The sequence below is a fragment of the Neofelis nebulosa genome, chromosome 14 (assembly GCF_028018385.1).
Source record: "Neofelis nebulosa isolate mNeoNeb1 chromosome 14, mNeoNeb1.pri, whole genome shotgun sequence".
NCBI lineage: Eukaryota > Metazoa > Chordata > Mammalia > Carnivora > Felidae > Neofelis > Neofelis nebulosa.
The window spans coordinates 59,926,485-59,945,802 of NC_080795.1; the positions used below are offsets into that span (position 1 = coordinate 59,926,485).

Sequence of the window (19,318 nt, forward strand, 5' to 3'; positions counted from 1 at the left end):
GCTACTGAAAAATATGTACTTGTCTATAAGACCTATAGATAATCATCACAAAGTACTTTGCCAGGCACTGGGTACACACTGGTGTATAGAAGACACATAGTCTTTGTTTACTTGGTGTTTAGAGTCTAGCCAGGAAGGATGGCCTTCCCCTTAGACTATAAATACATATAAAGAATAATACGTTCTAAGAATGAAAACGATAGGATGGTAATGGGATTGATGGGCTGCATAGGGTAGTCTGGAAGAGAAAACCAAAGGATGAAAAGGAGCCATTCTTGTTGCAGGAAGAGGAAGGACGGAAGCACATCCTAGCAAGTACAAAATACTGAACTGAGGCCACTGCTGCTTTAGAGGAATAAGTAACAGAAAGTATGTCACTCAACAAGCTGGAGGGGTCATCTAGAGATCTGAAGACCATGGTAAGGAGGCAGATATCTTCAGAGGCTAAAGGAAGCAATTGCAAGGTTATAAACACAGAAGTAGCATGGTTAAATGTATGTTTAAGTCACTTTGGGACCTTAACAGTTTCTCATTCCCTTATGAGACCTGTCTGATGGATGAAAATCCAAAAGAATGTTCATATTTTATGGAAGCAAAATTCAGAGGTATTATAACATGTAACAAAATGTCACCCAGTATTTGTTGAGAGTACTTAATGCAATACAAAATGATCTTCTTATTGAAACCTTACATTTGTTGAATAAATATGGATATTTAATTTCCAATTTTTACAGAAGATTGTTTTCTATCTTTTCTACTATTTTTATTCATTGTTTAAGTAGTAAAAATAAAATAAAAGGAACTACAACAAAGGTAAATAATTCCATGATGAACTGACCATTAAAAATACAATATTAAAATTAATTTTCTCAAGTGAAAGAAGCCTAACCCTTAAGGAGAAGATGTCTGTGACCAGGAGGAAGAATCTTGCCCCTGAGATCAAGGCCAGAAAAACCCCATAGCAGGATTAAGATCACAAAGGACAAAAGACAAGACTCAAAATCTAGGACTGGGAACCTATGGAAAGTTTAAGTAAAGAACTTTCCTACCAAAACTATATTCAAGTATGTCCAATACTTGATAAAATTCAGATAAACTTGATAAAATTTTACCAAAAAACTGTTATGTTTACCAGGCTCAATCATACAAAGAAAAATGGATGTATCAGAATGGTTAAAGGTCAAAACATGCCCAGGAAATACTCTACTGAAGATATACCACATAATCTACTAAGTCACGGAAAACAAACTTCAGGACGCACGTTCGCAAGCTCTGATCAACCTTCATTTCTAGACAGTTCTAATGAGTTAACCACCCATTACATCAGTAAGTTTATGGTTTCCTTCATGTGGTGGGGTCTCTGCTTGAAATCTGTGAAGGGATCCCTTCCTAAAAATTAAGACTATAAATTGCCACAGCTACGTCTACCAAACCTGGTGTTTTATACAAAACAAAGTACAACAAGTATTAAAAAAATTCCAAAGTAAAAAAATTCTAAAGAACTATGGTAATGTTATTTCAAGAAATAAAGACAATTAATTCTAGAGCAACAGGAAGGAGAAAGTACCAACACACAATAGAAGAAATACAACTTCCTAGAGCACCATGCAACAAAATACTTTAAAATATTTTAAAACAAAATACTTATTGGAGAAGCAATTAGTCCACGGAAGAGTATACAGACTCTAGAATCTGAATGCATGAGTTTCAACCTTGGCTCTGTATTTTACTCTATGTGTAACGTTAGATAATTTACTAAATTTGCCCCGATGTCTTCATTTGCTAAATGAAAATAATAGTGGCTCTTCATATGGTTCTCAGGAATATTAAGTAAATAACACCCATAGTAGGTAAGTAAATAAGAGTTAACTAGTATAAATCCTAAAATTAAATAAAGCGCCTCTCTTCTGTGTGAATCTGCATTCTTTACTTTTGTGCAAAGGAGTTTAAACTTATAAACTAGCATTTTGGTATCATCCTTTTCCACTCCCCTATATACCTTAACCGTGACAAACATCATTCTTAAAACCAAGCTAATTTCCTAGAGGAGCCTTTGCTTTAAGACACTGACAGGTGGAATATATTCTATGCCTTTTCTGCTTCACCTGGTGGCGTTCACAGGCCTGAAAGAATGAGGAATTCAGTAGTCTGCTTAATTGTCAAGCTGTACCCTCTTTTCATTAATAGACCCAGAATCTTAAGACTCTGAATAACAAGGATAGAAAGAATATTACCTGTGTTTTATTAAAGTCTTAGGAGGTGGAGATGCCTTGAATGGATTCATTAAGGTGGTTGAGAATCATAATATAGCTCAGTAATTAAGATTATGTGTTTTCAATATCTACTTATTCTGCAATCTAGAAATGTCCTTCAGTCATACTGTTCCTCCACCAAATAAGGACAGTACATCCAACCCTTACCCAATATTTGACTGGTATGTCCTCTTAAATATACCCATGCCCTGGGGTCCCTGCCCAGGCAATGAATTTATCACAAAGTATCATCCTCAGAGAGGGTGTCTGGGGCTTCTAGGTTCTCTGATTCCAAGTTCCTGTCCCCAAAGGACAACTCCCTCAGTCCTTGCAGGTCTCAGCAAGAGCTATTCTGAACTGCCCCACAGAGGATCTCTTGATCTGACTGTTCTGGGCAAAACCTTCCTTGAGGCAGGTGCTGGAGGCTGTCAGGTAAAAGTAAAAACCAAAAACAGAAACAATAAAACACACACACACACACACACACACACCCCAAAACAAAAACAAAGAAAACCAGAAACTGCAGAGATAAGGTATCAGTGAGAACCAGGTTTTATGGTGAAAATGCACTGGAAAAGGAAGGATATTAAAATAAAGTTGTGATAACAAGATGAACTCACACACCTTATCTCCTGAAAAGTTCAAAGCACTCACACATAGCTGACCTCACATTCCATTGAAGTATAAAGCCCATTTTACAGGTAACTGAACAGGGGAAACAGTGACCTGAACATTTTTGTTTACATCAAGTTAGGAACACAGGGCCTCTCCTTTCCAGGCCAATGTTCTATTTTTCTACCCTTAGCTGCCTAAATTTTTAACTTTACACAGAAATAAATGAAATTATTGGTAATATGGAAAATGGAAATATGAGAGGAAGGGACCCTGGTAATCCAGCAGAAGACTACACCAATGGTTTACAAAACAGGCCGTGCAGAGCACTGCATTAAGGAGTTTCTTACCAGCATAGTATGCAAGGCACCTCCCCTTGCCCCACTCAATCAGGATTTCCTGGACATAACCTGAGAATCTGAATTTTGAACAAGGTCCCCAGGGGACACCAATACAGGGGCCGGTATCTAAGAGCTACATTAACAGATACATCATGGTTCTCAACAAATTAATGACAAGGCATCCCCAACCCCTTAACTTTAATGAAACACAGGTAAGGTCCTTAAGATTCTGGGTGTAACAACTATTAGTGAAAAGAGAGCAAAGTTTGACAATTAAGCAGTAAACTGCTAAACAGGCTCAATCTCTCAGGCCATTGAACACAACTAGGTGAAGCAGAAAAGGCGATTTGCTTCACAGTACTCTAGAGACCTGAAGGAGACTTCTTTCTCCCTGTACCATCAGTCTTAAATACAAGATAGAAAATAGTTTTAAAAGACAACATGGCTCTACTTTCAAAAGCTTAGAGAAATATAAACTTTTCAATAACCTACACTAACCTCTAGATCAGTGTTTCTTAAGCTCTAGCATGCCTAGGAATCACCTGGGAACTTGTGGAAATCCAGATTGATTCTGAAGTCTGGGATGGTACCCAATATTCTGTCTGTATTTCTTATAAAATCCCAAATGATTCTGATGCTATTAGTCCCCAGACCACATCTTCAACAGCAATAGGGGCACCTGGGTGGCTCAGTCGGTTGAGCATCCTACTTTGGCTCAGGTCATGATCTCATGGTTTGTGGGTTCGAGCCTCACATTGGGCTCTGTGCTGACAGCTCAGAGCCTGGAGCCTGCTTCAGATTCTGTGTCTCCCTCTCTCTCTGCCTTCTCCTGCTCACTCTCTCTCTCAAAAGTAAACAAAACATTAAAAAAACACAAAAGTCACAAAGTCATGATCAGAAATAACTTCAAGATGGGTATTAGTTTGGAATAAAGTCTCAACACTTGGCAGAACATTTTCAAATGAATTCTACATGATTAGCAACATCATCTTCCATCGTAAAGCACATACAATATACTACCCACCTCTGAGTGTCAAAAGTAACAGCTTTGGAAGTTAAAACTACAAATATAACATTGTCAAGCATAATTCCCAAACTGTAATTTTTCTTTTTATTTCATTGTTTGGGGATCATCTTTCACTATTTTTAGTGTGAGGTCATTTATATACAGTATCTCTCAACATATTCTCATCCCTTCTTCATAGGATGAGAATCTGAAGCACAGGGGCACCTGTATGGCTAGTCAGTTAAATGTCTGAATCTTGATTTCAGTTCAGGTCATGATCTCACGACTCATGAGATTGAGCCCCTCATTGGGCTCTGTGTTGTCAGCTTGGGATCCCTGCTTGGCATTCTCTCTCTCCCTCTCCTTCTGCCCCTCCCCTGCTTGCACACCTTCTCTTTCTCTCAAAATAAATAAATGAACTTTGAAAAATTAAAAAAAAAAGGATCTGAAGCACAGACAAGACAATTCACATAGAATAACATGGAGACATGACACAGTATTTAGCTCTTGTCCGTGGGTACTCTTTCATGCATGCTGTTTGGTAGTTGATGCAATGTTACTAGCTTATTCAGGAATTAGTTCCTGAAAGATGTGCACATATTCTCTGACCTGTGTCATTCTCTCAATAATAGCTGAAAAGACCTTCAACATAATGCCCATAATGCCATGTCCACTAAAAATAAAAACAGATGATTTAACTCCTACTAGAAGAAATATTACTGAAGAATAAAAGTTTAGTCACTATGAAAATACATGAGTTTGGACTCGCCTCTAACCTACAAAATGGATTAATCTTATCAACATTAATATGAAAACCTCAAACAAGGTCAAGGAATCTTCCTTGCATTTCCCAAGATCCACATTCTCATCCATGAAGACTTCCCTAATGACTAAACCCGAGTAAATCCAGCATCGTCTGATCTACTCTTAATCTCTGTTTTCTTCTGAGGACTTTTTCCACATTGCCTTTTATTAAAATCTTGTGGATGTCTTACTTTACAGTTATATTGTAAGTGCCTTAAGGTCAAGATCAAAGTTCACACATCTCTGTATCCACCCCCACCCAGAACATCCAAGAGTAAATCCATACTTTAACAAAAGGAATGAACCACTACCACTCTGTGGATGTTCAGGATGCTGGATTCACTAGGTAGAATCATAAAGCAGCAGAGAAATATTGAAAGTGCATAGGTATTTCATAGATGGTATATTCCGAATGGCGTTTTGGAATAAATTCTTCATTATTTAAGAACTCCTAGAACTTCTGGCTACATTAAGCCACACGAACTGAAAAGACAATACAAATATATGCCCTGCATTAATTTGAATTCTATATTCTCCTGCCAAATGGATAGCAAACACTCTCCTCATGCTACCTAAGGAAAAAAGATGCCACTTTGTAGATCTCCCTAGCACAGGGCTACTAGATAAAACACGCCATGGCAACTTGAATGTCAATGCAAACAATGAAATACCTTAGTGTAAGTATGCCCCATGCAATATTTGGGATATACTTACACAAAATCTCAGTATGTCTCATGAAATATTTTAGACAGTGAGGACATGAATCAAAGAAATGTATTAAAAAAGTGAAAGCATCCCTGCCTCCAGAGAAAACTACTAGCTGCCTAAACAAAGACCAAATTGGACTTAATTCAAACAACAACATTTCTGTGAGAAAAGATGTTTTATTCCTTATCCTACTTAACAGAATTTTCTTATGCTATAAAAATGCATTCATTTCAGATCCATTCATATTTCATGGCCTTAGTAGTAGTGTTTCATTCATCAGAAGTTAAATATATTATTTTCAAAATTCATAAAGGGCTGAAATTTTCTAGATTTTAGAAAAAGATCAGCTAAAAGATGTAACTCTTTTTTTTTTCTTTAGATAGAGCAAGAGTGAGTGTGCAAGTGGGAGGAGGGGCAGAAGGGGAGAGAGAGAATCTTACGCAGGATCCACACTGGGAGTGGAGCCTGATCGGGGCTCAATCCCACGACCCTGGGATCACAACCTGAGTGAGCTGTAATCAAGATTCGGACACTCAATTGACAGTCACCCAGGTGTCTCAAGATGCTACTCTTTTATTACGCTATCCTGATAATACTTCTGTATTTCTATTTTCATAATAAACCAGCCTATGGTATCTGTGAAGTCAGCTAGGAGCAATGCCTTTTCTCCTCTAAATGTAAACTTCCAGATACTTCTGCCAGTATTTGAAAAGCTCTCCTCTACCAAATAACTGTATTTCTTAGCCACAGTTTTTCTTCAATGACTAAACAGAGCATTGAAGCAAATGAATAAATCATAAATACTCATCAATTAGACTTCAAAAGGTATTTTTTGGTAATTACAGAATCTAACACCTACAGACAAGTTACCACAGAAGAAGTAAGTGAAGGTGATTTAATTTAAATATAGATCAATAGATCTGATATTTAATAAAGTTAGCCATTTTTGTAATACAACTTTTGCTGGTACAAAGGCCTCTAACATAGGATACTGGCGATTAATGACACTGGAGAATGAGGGAGTGAAAAGCAGGTGAAGAGAGCATCTGAGAGACAAAGACCAGGAAAAAAAAAAAGGAATTACAGGTGAATAACCAGATCAATCAAATTTTGGAAGCTGGAAGTGTAATAATATTCAGCTTTAGTGAAGTGCAAAGGAACGGTCTACAAAACATAAGATAAACTAAACTTTGTGTAAGATTCCACTCAACCCACTCATATTTTTAAAGCTGAAATAATCTGATTAGTATCTACTCATTTGTAGTAACTGTTTTTTTTTTTTTTTAAGGGGGTCTCGGTGATTTCATTTAACTCATGTCATATCTGAAAAACTTCAAGTTATGATTCACTTAACTCACTTCCAAAAAGAAGATATCCCCTAACCAAATATTCAAAATAGGAAGACAAACCTCTCCATAAAATAGAACATGAATAAGAAATGGGAAATGATTTCCATAAACTAACATGAACTAGAAATTATAGCTAAAATTTATTTTATTCCAAGAATTGATCATCATTCTTGTGCAAAAAGTCTTCAGAATCATGAAATATGAAATTCTAATAATGTATACAAACAAAGGTTGTGCCATTTGTGGGTTATTTTCTTGAAGGATATAATATCCTGGGTAATGTTTTGTCTCACAATGGGAATTTTCAGCTTGAACTATTAGGTCCATTTCAAGGTATTACAGGGAACTGATTTATTAGGTATTGTTTAAAAGAACATGTCACATAAATATACACAAATCTAAATGTAACCATCATGGCCCTCCACCCTTTGAGAAACTCTGTTCTAATGCACTGTATACTTGGCTTTTTCAGATGTGTTGATAATTAAGTGCTTATCATAAAATTTATCCTTCACTATGCTCTTCTCTGAGCTCTTTTAAGGTAGAAATTGAGCAGTAGCTACATTAATTTAAGCAATTATGGTATCCAGTGTTATTTCCTTCAGCCCAGGTTATATATTTTATGTCTAAAAGATTCAAACACTGTTTGAAATTTTTTAAATGGATTCATAAATCTCCAATTGGACAGATGCTTATCATCACATGCACTACCAAAAAGGATATCAATTTTCACACATTGTAGATAACAAGCAGGTAGACAATGATATTATTAATGCTTTTTAAGTAGTTATTTAATCATAAGGGGAACTGGGCATTCACTCAAATATTTATTGGACTTGTGTATTGATGAAAATTGGTATTTCACTTTATTTAAAAATTTTATGTAATGTTAGTCATACACACATTCTACCTATATATGTGCTTACATAAATACATATACACATTCATATTTAATAATGAATGTTATAAAAACATTTATTTTTGTTATAAAAATACAAGTTAGAACATAATCATAGAATCACAGGATATGATTTTATATAGGTAAATATATTCAATATGCCCTCTGTGTGTGTGGGCATATATACATATACAGAGAAATACAGATCTGTGTGTGTGTGTGTGTGTGTGTGTGTGTGTGTGTGTGTGCATGTATACACATAGAGATGATATAGAAGAAATTATATTTGTGGTATAGTTCCATATATGTACATGAACGTATATGAATATACATGGTATATATGTGAATATACACACAAACATATATATAATGAATATATGTATATGGTTTTGTTTTGCTAGTTTTTGAACTTACATAAAATAGTATCCAGCTACAAATAGTCTTCAATTTGTTTGATTCAGGCAAAATCATGCTTATAAGATTCATATGTCCTGTTCAACTGCCATTTATTCAAATTCACTACTGTGTAACATTCCACTGTATAAAAATCTACAAATTCTTTAATAATATTTAAAAGGTATTATTATCAGTTGGTATTTTTTTCCTGTTCTTGTTTCTGATTTTTGTTTTGGTTGTTCTGCTCTTTGAAAAAATACTACTGTGAACATTTCTGCACAGGTTTCCTACTGTACTGATGAAAGAAATTATCTGAGGAGTAAAATAATGCTTCCACTGGGAACGTGAGCATCTGATATTGCCAGAATTTGTCAAATTCACTTTATGCAGTGATATGTAACGACCATTTTACCCTTTGCAATTTTTTAAAGTTTATTTATCTTGAGAGAGAGCCAGAGTGCACACAAGCAGGGGAGGGGCAGAGAGAAGAAGGAAGGAGAGACAGAATCCCAAGCAGGTTCTGTACCATGAGCACCCAGTTCAATCTCATGTGGGGCTCAAACTCAGGTACTGTGACCTAAGCTGAGATCAAGAGTCTGATGTTTAACCAACCAACTGCGTCACCCAGCCACCCCACCCTTTATAATTTTTTTAACACCCATGTTTTCTGAGATAAAGTGACCTAATTGTTTCTCTTGTTACTATTTGCCTTGTGTAACTTCATTTATTCTTACCTTTTTGTTACTGAGACCCAACTTAATTATACTGAGTCAAAGGATATGTTCTGTGTGATATGTTTTTCTGAAATCTGATTTCTTTTTGGCTTAATGTTTGTCCATTTTTCTAAGTATGTTAAATCTGCTGGAAAGGCATGTGAATCCTCTAAATAGTTGGATGCACAATTGATATATTTTAATTAAAACAAGTTTGTTAATTTGCTGCTCTAATCTTTTATATTTTGAAGATTTTTTTCATTCAACCTCTAATAAGAAAGGTTTCTTAAAATCTATCACTGTGATTGTGGTTTGTCATATTTTCCTTGTAGTTGTTGATCAATTTTTGTTTTACATATAGATTTATTTATAGTTTATATATTTAGAATTGTTCTATCTCCCTCAAGACATGAACATCTTATCCTTATGTATTGACTTATCCTTCCTATGCTTTTTATCTTAAAATTGTCTTAAAATTGTCAGGCAATTTATCTAAATTGTCTGAGATTAATAAAGGTATCTCCATATTCCTTTGGTTTATATTGCTTATAACTCCATTTATTTTTTTGTTACAAACTCTCCATAGCCTTATATTTTGAGTGTATATCTTATAAACAGCTTATATGTAGTTGAATTTTCTTTTTTTTAAGTTTATTTATTTTGTGAGAGAGAGAGAGAGAGAGAGAGAGAGAGAGAGAGCAAGTGGGGGAAGGGCAGAGGGAGAAGGGAAAGAGAGAATCCCAAGCAGGCTGCACACTCAGTGCAGAGCCCAATGCAGGGCTCAATCCCACAAGTGTGAGATCCTGACCTGAACCAAAATCAGGAGTCGGATGCTTAACCAACTGAGGCAGCCACCCATGCACCCCTTGAATTTTCTTTTTCAATAAGTCTGACAATACCTTTTAAGTGGAAAGTTTAATCTACACAGGTTCATTAAGGTTTTGATAGCTGGTCTTTTCTTTTTTTACCATCTTATTTTTGGAATTCTGTTTATCTACTTAAATATTCATCTATTTATGCATTTTTACCTTGTATCCTGTCTTGCCATTTTTTAGAAAACAGATGGAATCTTATTTTGTTGTGCCATTCTCTATAGCTTCAGAAGTTATGTACCCGTTTCCTATTCCTTCATTAGTTAACTTTAAAAGTTTCCAAGTATGCACAGCAAAGTCCTAACTCAACTAACTCCAGACAATTCAAGGGCCGTAAAGCACCTTACTTCTGATCATACCACCTACAAATGTTCATACTGTGTTTCCCAACACCTTAGTCTATTTCTTTTTAACTGCATAAATAAGGCAGGCTATGACTGATTTATCCACAGTCCCCTGGTCTTTGCCTATGTGGAAATATTTTGCTTTTTCTTCAAAGGTTGTTTTCACAGGTAGACAATACTAAGTCGACCATTTTTTTTGTGCTTTTTCCTTCAAAACTTTGAATAGACTTTCTCCCTCTTCTGGTTTCCATTGTTGTTGATGAAGTCTGCTAGAGTAACCTAATTGTCTTTTCTAAGGAGTTGATATGTAGTTTCCCTCTGGAGGCTCTAAGAAGACCTCTGTAGCATTTTAATTATTACCACAATGTGTCTATGACTGAATTTATTTGCTTATGTCCCTGTTTCAGTAGACGCTATGTTTTTTTTGTATCTGTGTGCTTATGTCTTTCATCTTTCAATTCGAGAAAATCTGCCATTATCTCCTCAAATACTACTTGCCTACCTTCCATTCTATATATTCTTTCCTCCTGGAACTCTAATTAGATGCAGGTTAAAACAGCTTATTGTGTTTTTAAAACCCACTATCTACTTTTGATACTTTCCATCCCTAATCCACTCTTTTAAATATTCTGGCTGATGTCTTCAGATTTAACTTGCAATGAATTCATTTGCCTTCTATCACTTGCAAATCTGTTACTGAACCTGTCTACATTTTGAGTTTCAATAATTATATTTTCAATTCAAAAAATGCTGTTTGATTCTTTTTTGAGTATTTCTAGTCATTTATAGTCTCATGTAGTTTGATTTGTAAATCTGATTTTCATTATTTAAACACTACTTTTCTATAACTGGAAAACATTATATTTTTATAACTTTTTTATAACTGAAAAATTTACTGTATTTTCATAACTTACAATTTCCCCAGGTATCTAAAAAGCCATCATGACATTTCCTCCTTATTTTCCATAGAATGGTTTATATCCCTCTGCATATGTGAGTTTTTGTAATAATGAGCTCATATAAGATAAGGTTTATCTTATGCCACAGATATCATGGAGGTGAAAATGGAGTATTTCATCTAGACAAATGTGTGCCTACTTCTGACAGAAGTCAGCGAAGGCTCTAAATGTGGAATCACTTTAGCTACCTTCAAGGTGCCAGCTTAAAGTAAAACTCAGATTCAGCAGCCTCTCTCTCTCAGTGACTCCAGGCATAGTCTCCTGACCGACTGCTATTTGCCTCAGTGCAACCTCACACTCCATGCTTGCTGTTCACTTCTCCCCAGTCTGGGTTTTGTCCAATCTTGGTGAAGGAAAGACGAGAAAAGTTTCAGAAGTTTCCCTTAATTCACAGGAGTCTAGCAAGGCATTGAAAAGTATGTTTCATCTAGTGTCATTGTTTTCTAAGGGGACAGTGCTCCTACCGACTCCGGAACGGTAAGTTATAACACTGACAATTTTGATGAGAATGGTGGTCAATTAGAGAAGGGGTATACTGTTTAATCAAGTGATAAATAATAAAAGAAATGGAGTGTGAGAAACAAATTCATGGGTGGAATACAGTAAGTCAGTCAAATGTGAGCTAGGGGCACCATAAATAAATATGAAATGTTAGGAAAAAAGAACTGATCAAGTTCCAGTTGCTGACTGAATAATGTTTTCAATTCAACTGAGGTTAAACCGGGTTCTTCATGAAAATGCCCACCGAATAGAATCCACACTAAGGATTTCACTCATAGCTCTCAATCAACTCTCCTGCTTCTCAGCTGTAGTTTTTCTTATAGCTACCTGATTTCACATATTTTATACATCATAGATTGCACTACCTTCTTACTACACTGTAAGTCTTATTTATAAAGCACTCAAAAGCCAAGAATATTCCCTAGTTATACCAGAATTACGGAGAAAGTTTCCCAACATGAATAATACGAATCAACATAAATTTAACCAGAAAAAATATTACTGTGATATGGTAAACTTGTTCTTTTATACTATCTTCAAAATACAGCATGTGGGGAAAATGCGTTGATAGAACAGATTTTCAGCACCCACAGAACTATTCCCTTTCGTATCCCTCAAGCCTCCACTGTTGTTCAACTTTCTGTAGAGTTTCTGAAAGAATAAGTCTCCACATTTCAAATATTTCTATAAGATCTCATAAACAGATCAGAGATAAACTACTCAGCAACCTAAAGGATCCGGGACCACACAAATTACATCAGGTTTTAAGAACAAGTGCAGGAGTATTTTAATGCCCTAGGAACAAATACTGCTCAGTTTTCTCATCTAATAAAGTGCTGAAAGGCTGACTGACATCCAAAATGCACAAACAATTGTTATTTGGTGTGGAGCCCTAAATCTTCAGAAGGGTTTGAGACTTTATAATAGTCTCAGATTAAACTGTAACTCACCATGGAGATCTTGGCTTATCCTTAACGACTGTGAAGTCAAAAACTCACAGGCACTTCATTTACTTAAAGATCTACTCACTGAGCACTTATTAGCCATTCTGGCACTGTGCTAAATTGTGTAGACAGAGCAGTGAACAATAAGAGACTAGTCTCTTCCTTCTAGAGCTTATTGTCCTTACTGACTACTAACTAAACTCTGAAATTATTCAGTCATATTTTTATTCATACTTTCATTTCTTGGGAGAATTTTTTTGTTTAACCAAAGCATACAGAAAGTCTGTTTTTCCAGACAGGTTTTCAAGCAATGGCCTCAGCTTCCTCAAAAAGAGCCACTAATGCAAATGATCTGGTATCCAGATGTATATGTATGTACATGTGTGTGTATAGTGTGTCTGTGTGTGTGTGTGTGTGTGTGTGTGTGTGTGGTGTATGTGTGTGGCTAATTTCCTCATGATTAAAGAAAGTCTCCTCTTTTAAACCCAGACAAGATTACCTAATTTTTACAGCACCTAACAAATGTATATGCACACTAGTAAAGCTCAGAAGGAAGCTAATGTCTGCTAGCCCAGAAATAAATTAGCATGCAGCTAACATCAGAGGAGCCAGAAACACTCACTACAAGTGTGAACACATATTTGATTGCAGGACTGTGTCTTTCCTAGGGCTGACCTTATAAATTAAACAGTGTAAATCTCAAGGAAGTGTTTTCTGAACATTTAGATTCACTGTGAACATTAGGATGCCCTTCAAATTAACATCTAACATTATTAGCCTATTGTTGGACATGAACTGCTTCATTACTGGTGACTGACAAAACACACACGCACTTAAACTAACACACGCTTTCAAAAAGAATGAGAGGAACTGTTTAGAATCTTGGGATGGGAAAAATAAAATGACTAGATTTTTGAACTAGTATACTGAGTCTACATACGGAAAAACACTTAAAAGGAGTAAATAAAGCTCTTTACTTTGATGCGTCTCTAAGCGCTATTGCAAGAAAACACCCACTGAGTGCCAAGTAACATCAGAACATGCTGTATTACCGGGATTGTGCTAAACTAATTCCTAGTCATATAACCAACTCTCAGTGTAAATGTTCCTTCTTCAAAGAGGCATTTCCTCATCTACCATATTGGGCTATGAGGTCATTCTCATCAAACACAGTGGCCTCTACTTCATCTGTCATGACACTCGTACTCACAATGATCTGTGAACGTCTTCCCTACTAAACTGTAAGTTCCCTGTGGGCATTGACTATGTTCATCTTGTTCTCTCCTTTATCATTAATGCCTGGCACAATGCACATTTTTGGAATTAATCAGTTAAGGAATGAATACAGAAATGAAATAAAGATACGTATCCTAAACCCGTCTTTAGAAAACACGAAAGATGAACTGGGAAGACTAACACTTATACAGAGAATAGGGTCGAAGTGAAAAAAAATGAACATATATCCTGTATCTCTGTTTACGAATCTGGAATAGCCAAAGTGGTTTTACCTGCTCCGAGGAGTGAGTGTACAGAAATCCAAAGTCACACCTATGACAATACGCTCACCTTCAGATTACGGTTTCTTTGCGAAACAAAGGTGTTGCTCAATGTTTTAAAGCCAGAAGGATGTCCAATCTCATTTGAAAAGAAAAATGAGCAACGTGTTCTCAAGCGGATCATTTTCCAGTTGGAGTAGAGAAGAGAACATGTTATAATGGCACCTTTCATTTGGGAGCTCCTCCATCAAAAATTGTGGGATGTGGAGTCACTTAGCAAGGACAAATAAATGGGATTGTGGTAAATGAGTAAACTCATCAGCATTACCGTCATCACTGCAATTTTTAAAACACACTCAGTAAACGGTACAAAACAGGTATGAAGCAGAAGAGTAAATGGTCTGAAACAAGTAACCAAATTAGAATCTGTGCTTACCACATCTATAAATACATAATCTGCAGTTTTATGAACGATCTTTTATGTTCGCTCGTCCTGTAACTTCCCCAAGTCACTGCAATCATTCCCAATGATTCTTGGATCAGCCCTCTGGATTCTTCCTATCATTCTGTTAATATCCTCCCCCGCCCCCACCCCGCTATGGCTTACCTGTAGTGTCGGGAAATCTCTTCTTCCACCTGGGTAATGAAATCGCATTTGGTACATGAGTGTTCTTTGCTTTCCTTGACAGCTGGCTGCCCATCCGATCCTTGCAGATGATTGGCTTCCTGTTTGACATCTGATGCTTGGGACTCATGCACACTCTCGTAATGGAAGAGGAGCACATCTACATCAGGGGTGGAGAACGAGCACTGGTGGCACTGGTGTTTGACTCTTGAGCTTCCAGCCGCCCCAGGAGACAAGTGCAAAAGCAAGAGTGCACAGTGGGAACAATTACTTTTTCTACATGCAAATGGATAAGTAATTTCTCCAAGGTGCTTTTCTGGGCTGCAAAGTCCTCTGGGACAGAATGGACAGTGTTTAATGGTACACTTATGAATGTTATGGAGCTGCTGATAGTGACGGAGAAGCGGCCCCACTATAATTACATCGGGGCCATGGCTTTTGGAGTATCTAAAGTCGCAGAACTGACAATTGTAGCTGGTCACCATGTTATCCTCTGCTCCCTTGCTGGAGAAATCCTTCTTTTTAGCCCCACTAGAGCCCTTGTCTGCCTTGGTCATTGGTTCCCCTTCTGCACTTTTGGCTAGATCATTCTGATTAATGACAGAGCCCCTGGAAAGCTTATCATTCAGTTCTGGATTAAGGCAGCCTGACTGCGCTCCTCCGTGCTGTTTGCCGTAATGTTCTAACAGTTTAAGTGAGCTAGAGGACTCACAGCTGAAACTACAGAATTTACACCAGTAGTAACTGGTGGCCTCTGTACCATTTTGTCTCGAAGAATCGAGGGGCTTGATGGGCACCGAGTAGCCAACAGGAGTGTCATCTCCTGCCTTGACTGTGATCTTGTCCTGCCACTTTCCCAAGTCTCCAGAATCGCCAGATCGAAGTGCAGGGATGGATTTGTTAGAGTTTTTCTCTGAAGGTTTTGCACCCTCAGAGGAGGGGAGAGAAGCTTTTATTTTGTTCGGGTGAGTCTGAAGAAAATGTTGTTCTAGTTCAGTTGAGGAGTTGCCCATGTAAGTGAAATTGCAGAATTTACAGCGGAAGTACTTGGTGTTTCCTTGGCAATCCGGTGTTTTCCGTCCAATGCCAATGAACGTTCCACCTGAAGTGACCTGGTATGGAAGAGATGGATGTTACTTTAAAGGTGTCATTACTTCAGTGCTCTCTGTAGGAGGGAGGAGGGGGCACTGCCAAGTATTCCACATCAAAAAATACAATAGTACTTCTGCTTATTATGAAATCACTTGAATAATCAGCACCAAAGAAATGCACTCTTCATTTCTCAATAGCTGCTCTTTTGAGAGGCTCATTATGCTAAACATTTTTGGTCAAGGCAACAGTCAAAGATAAGTAATAAGAGTACTATAACTAATTCAATGGATTTAATATTTTTTTTAAAAAAAGCCAAGAAAACAATTTTCATGTAAGTAGGTTTTACTACTGCCTCCCTGTAACCACATGCTTGCAGAAGCATCCAAATCACAGGGGATTTCTTTTCCTGAAGTTAAGGGCTGCTGTCAAAACCGGAGGCAGTTGCTTAGAGATTGCTCAATGCAGATGTTCTCCAAGGAAATCCTTGTTCAGTTCCTATAGCGATGAGGCTTTGGGCAAAGACGAAGCCTCCCTTTCGGGTAAAATGAAGGTGCTAACATGACCACACAAAATGGCTGGTAATTAAAAGCCCAAGCAGGCACTATTAGACTAAAAATGAAGTTAAGGCAGTGGACTTGAAGTCTTAGTGAAGAAGGTCTAATGTAAAGAGTTTAAAATGTTTCCCAATCTAGGATAAAGGAAAAGTAGAAAATCTTCCAGGGCCTCATTTGATCAAAGCTCAGTCCCACTGGATCAAGGCTCTGTCTCAGTGGGTCATGGGGACGTTCAAAGGCCAAAACAAAATAATCCCACTATAGAAATGATCACAGCTCTTCTTCCTATCTCAAGTTGTAAAACTTACAGCATTAGGGCAATGAAGGCATTCAAAGGCCACTATATATAAAGTCCTTCCTCAGTGGGCACTGCAACAGGCAGCTTAACCAAGCGCCACCACTGAGCAGACAAAACTCCTGGTTTAAAACAGAGTTTTTGATAGAAATCCTCCAAAAAGGAAGAGATCTCCTCTTCTGACTATCGGAGAATTTCTGAATTTTTCTAGCTACCAGATGTAACAGATTAAGCACGTGACATAATCATGTTCTGCCTTGTTCACCAGCTGCTCAAAAATGACATGTGCGATCACTGCTCATATCCAAATCACTCTAGGAGAAAGGTCTCAAGCATCTCAAAATCATTTAAGAGGTTCTACTTAATATGCAAATAACATTCCCTTAGCACATTGAGAGACACGCTTATACCTCTACTGTACAGGACTCAGACCGTAGTCCATGCTTCGACTTAAAGACAGGTTGTGAGCTTGATCAAATTACCTTGTCCGGCCAAGAGCTGGCTTATCTGGGGCAACCTCCACTTTATTTCCAGTATTAGAGTTCTAGGAAGTGTGCATGAACACAGAAACAGCTCAACCCTTACTATACATTAAGATAATAATTTACAAACATCTCTCACAGCCTGTAACCCAAGGATGACAATGTATCACTTTTGGTGATGTCCACATCCCCCATGGCAAGCACACAGACTTCAGTCTGTCAACAATAGCAGAGCATCATCTGACCAGAGGGAAGAATGGGGCACCCTCCCAGCCAGCAGCCTGGCAATCAGCAGTGCGAGAGATGTCAAAGCCAGACCACAGGAGGATACAGTCTATTCGCCTTTCTAACCTAGCACTTCAGGGACCAGAACAACTAAAATATGCCCTGAGATGTAACGATATTACAAAATCCCTCCATCTATAACCCAGTTCACTGGAGGTGAGGAGAAACCTTAATTTCAGAAACAAAGCATTTAAATGTGATTCCATCAACTCTGGTACTTTGTGCAGGAAATTCAACTTGAATCAAAGGGGGCAAATTGAGAAGTATGCCATTCTCCTCTAATGCGAGTGAAAAAGCCAGTATGCAAAAATTTTCTTGGTTTAGTTACCAGCTTTTAGTTTCAAAGTTGTCGATCTTCCTGATATAAAGTATCTGTAATTTCTGCTTGTAGAAAGGGATTCCTGAGAAATCATGACACATTATCACTATTTCTTTGATTCTGCAATCTTCAAATCTCATATGCCACGTCTACACTGGAAGGGCTGAACTTCTATAAAGTCCTAAGAAATCCCGAAACATAGGAATCTGAAGTGCATCAAAATTATTATTAAGCATCACAACATCCCTTCCAGTATTTGACAACTTTAAAAGTCCGAAAATCCAGGCTAAAAATGACTACTATCAGGTGCATAGACCATGAAAGAAAGGCCATTCAGTAAACAAACAAAACCAAAACTGCCAGTAAAGCATTCTGGCTTAGGACTAATTAACTTGCTATGCAAACCACATTAAATCTTTTAAGTTGGTGGTATTTGTGTGTCTACAAGTTGTGTTTTTTTACCCAGGGAAAACCAGCCAGCTCCATTATTTAAGATTATTATGTAAGATACTCTTTTGGGGCACCCAGGTGGCTCAGTCGGTTGAGGTCACCATCTCACACTTCGAGGGTTCAAGCCCTGAGTCAGGCTCTATACTGACAGCACGGAGCCTGGAGCCTGTTTTGGATTCTGTGTCTCCTTCTCTCTCTGCCCCTCCTCTACTCTCTCTCTCTCAAAAATAAATAAACATTAAAAATTTTTTTAAGGATCATTATGTAAGATACTCTTTTACAAACCACCCAAGCAGGCAAACAAAAACACAAGGATCTCATTTAACGATAAAAACAATAATAATGACACTGACATAGGTTATCTATTTGCCTTCTTGGTAAATAGCCACTAAATCATATTAGTTTTTATATTACTTAAAGCTAATATAACATTAGAATTATATATTTTATATAATATAAAAGCTAACTTTGGGAAACATTGTTACTTAGTGTTCTATTCCTCTTCTCTTTCAAAAAGACCTGAAGGCTACACTTGTGGACATTTTTATACTTTCTTTGTAAGAGATGTACATTTAAGTCATGGTCAAATAAACTGATTCATATCATTTAAATGCCATTCTAAAATAAAACATAATTTATTATTTTAGGAGACCATACCTAAGACTACTGACCATATTCACTGTATTTTCATGACCTCCAAATGTTAACTTAAAACAACTGTTTCCTAGATTAAACAAAAATACACAGCAATAACAGTTATACAAAGCAAGTATTTGCAGCAACAGTGTGTTGAATCTTATTGCCAGGAAAGAGCACCACACATTCAGAGAATTATTTCAAACTTTTCAAATGGCTGAACCCAGCAAGGAGTAGAAAAAAGGTTACCCTTCCCTAGCTATGACTCTACTAAAAGAGAGATCACAAGCAGAATAAAGAGTGTAAGTTATAATTATAACCCGTTAATCCAGCAGCTCCTTTGACATGGATATCCGTATTTTAGAATTTCTATTAAACTGTAAAT

General features: G+C 37.1%; 1 protein-coding gene across 6 annotated transcripts in view; it reads right to left on the reverse strand.

The window, feature by feature from the left end:
* Positions 1-19,318, reverse strand: part of TRPS1 (transcriptional repressor GATA binding 1) — a 259,341-nt gene that overhangs the window by 180,561 nt on the left and 59,462 nt on the right. For all 6 annotated transcript variants that reach the window (XM_058698879.1, XM_058698877.1, XM_058698874.1 and 3 more), the window contains one exon: positions 14,803-15,932. In XM_058698879.1, the coding sequence (XP_058554862.1) occupies positions 14,803-15,932 (1,130 nt within the window). The remainder of the gene's footprint in view (positions 1-14,802; positions 15,933-19,318) is intronic.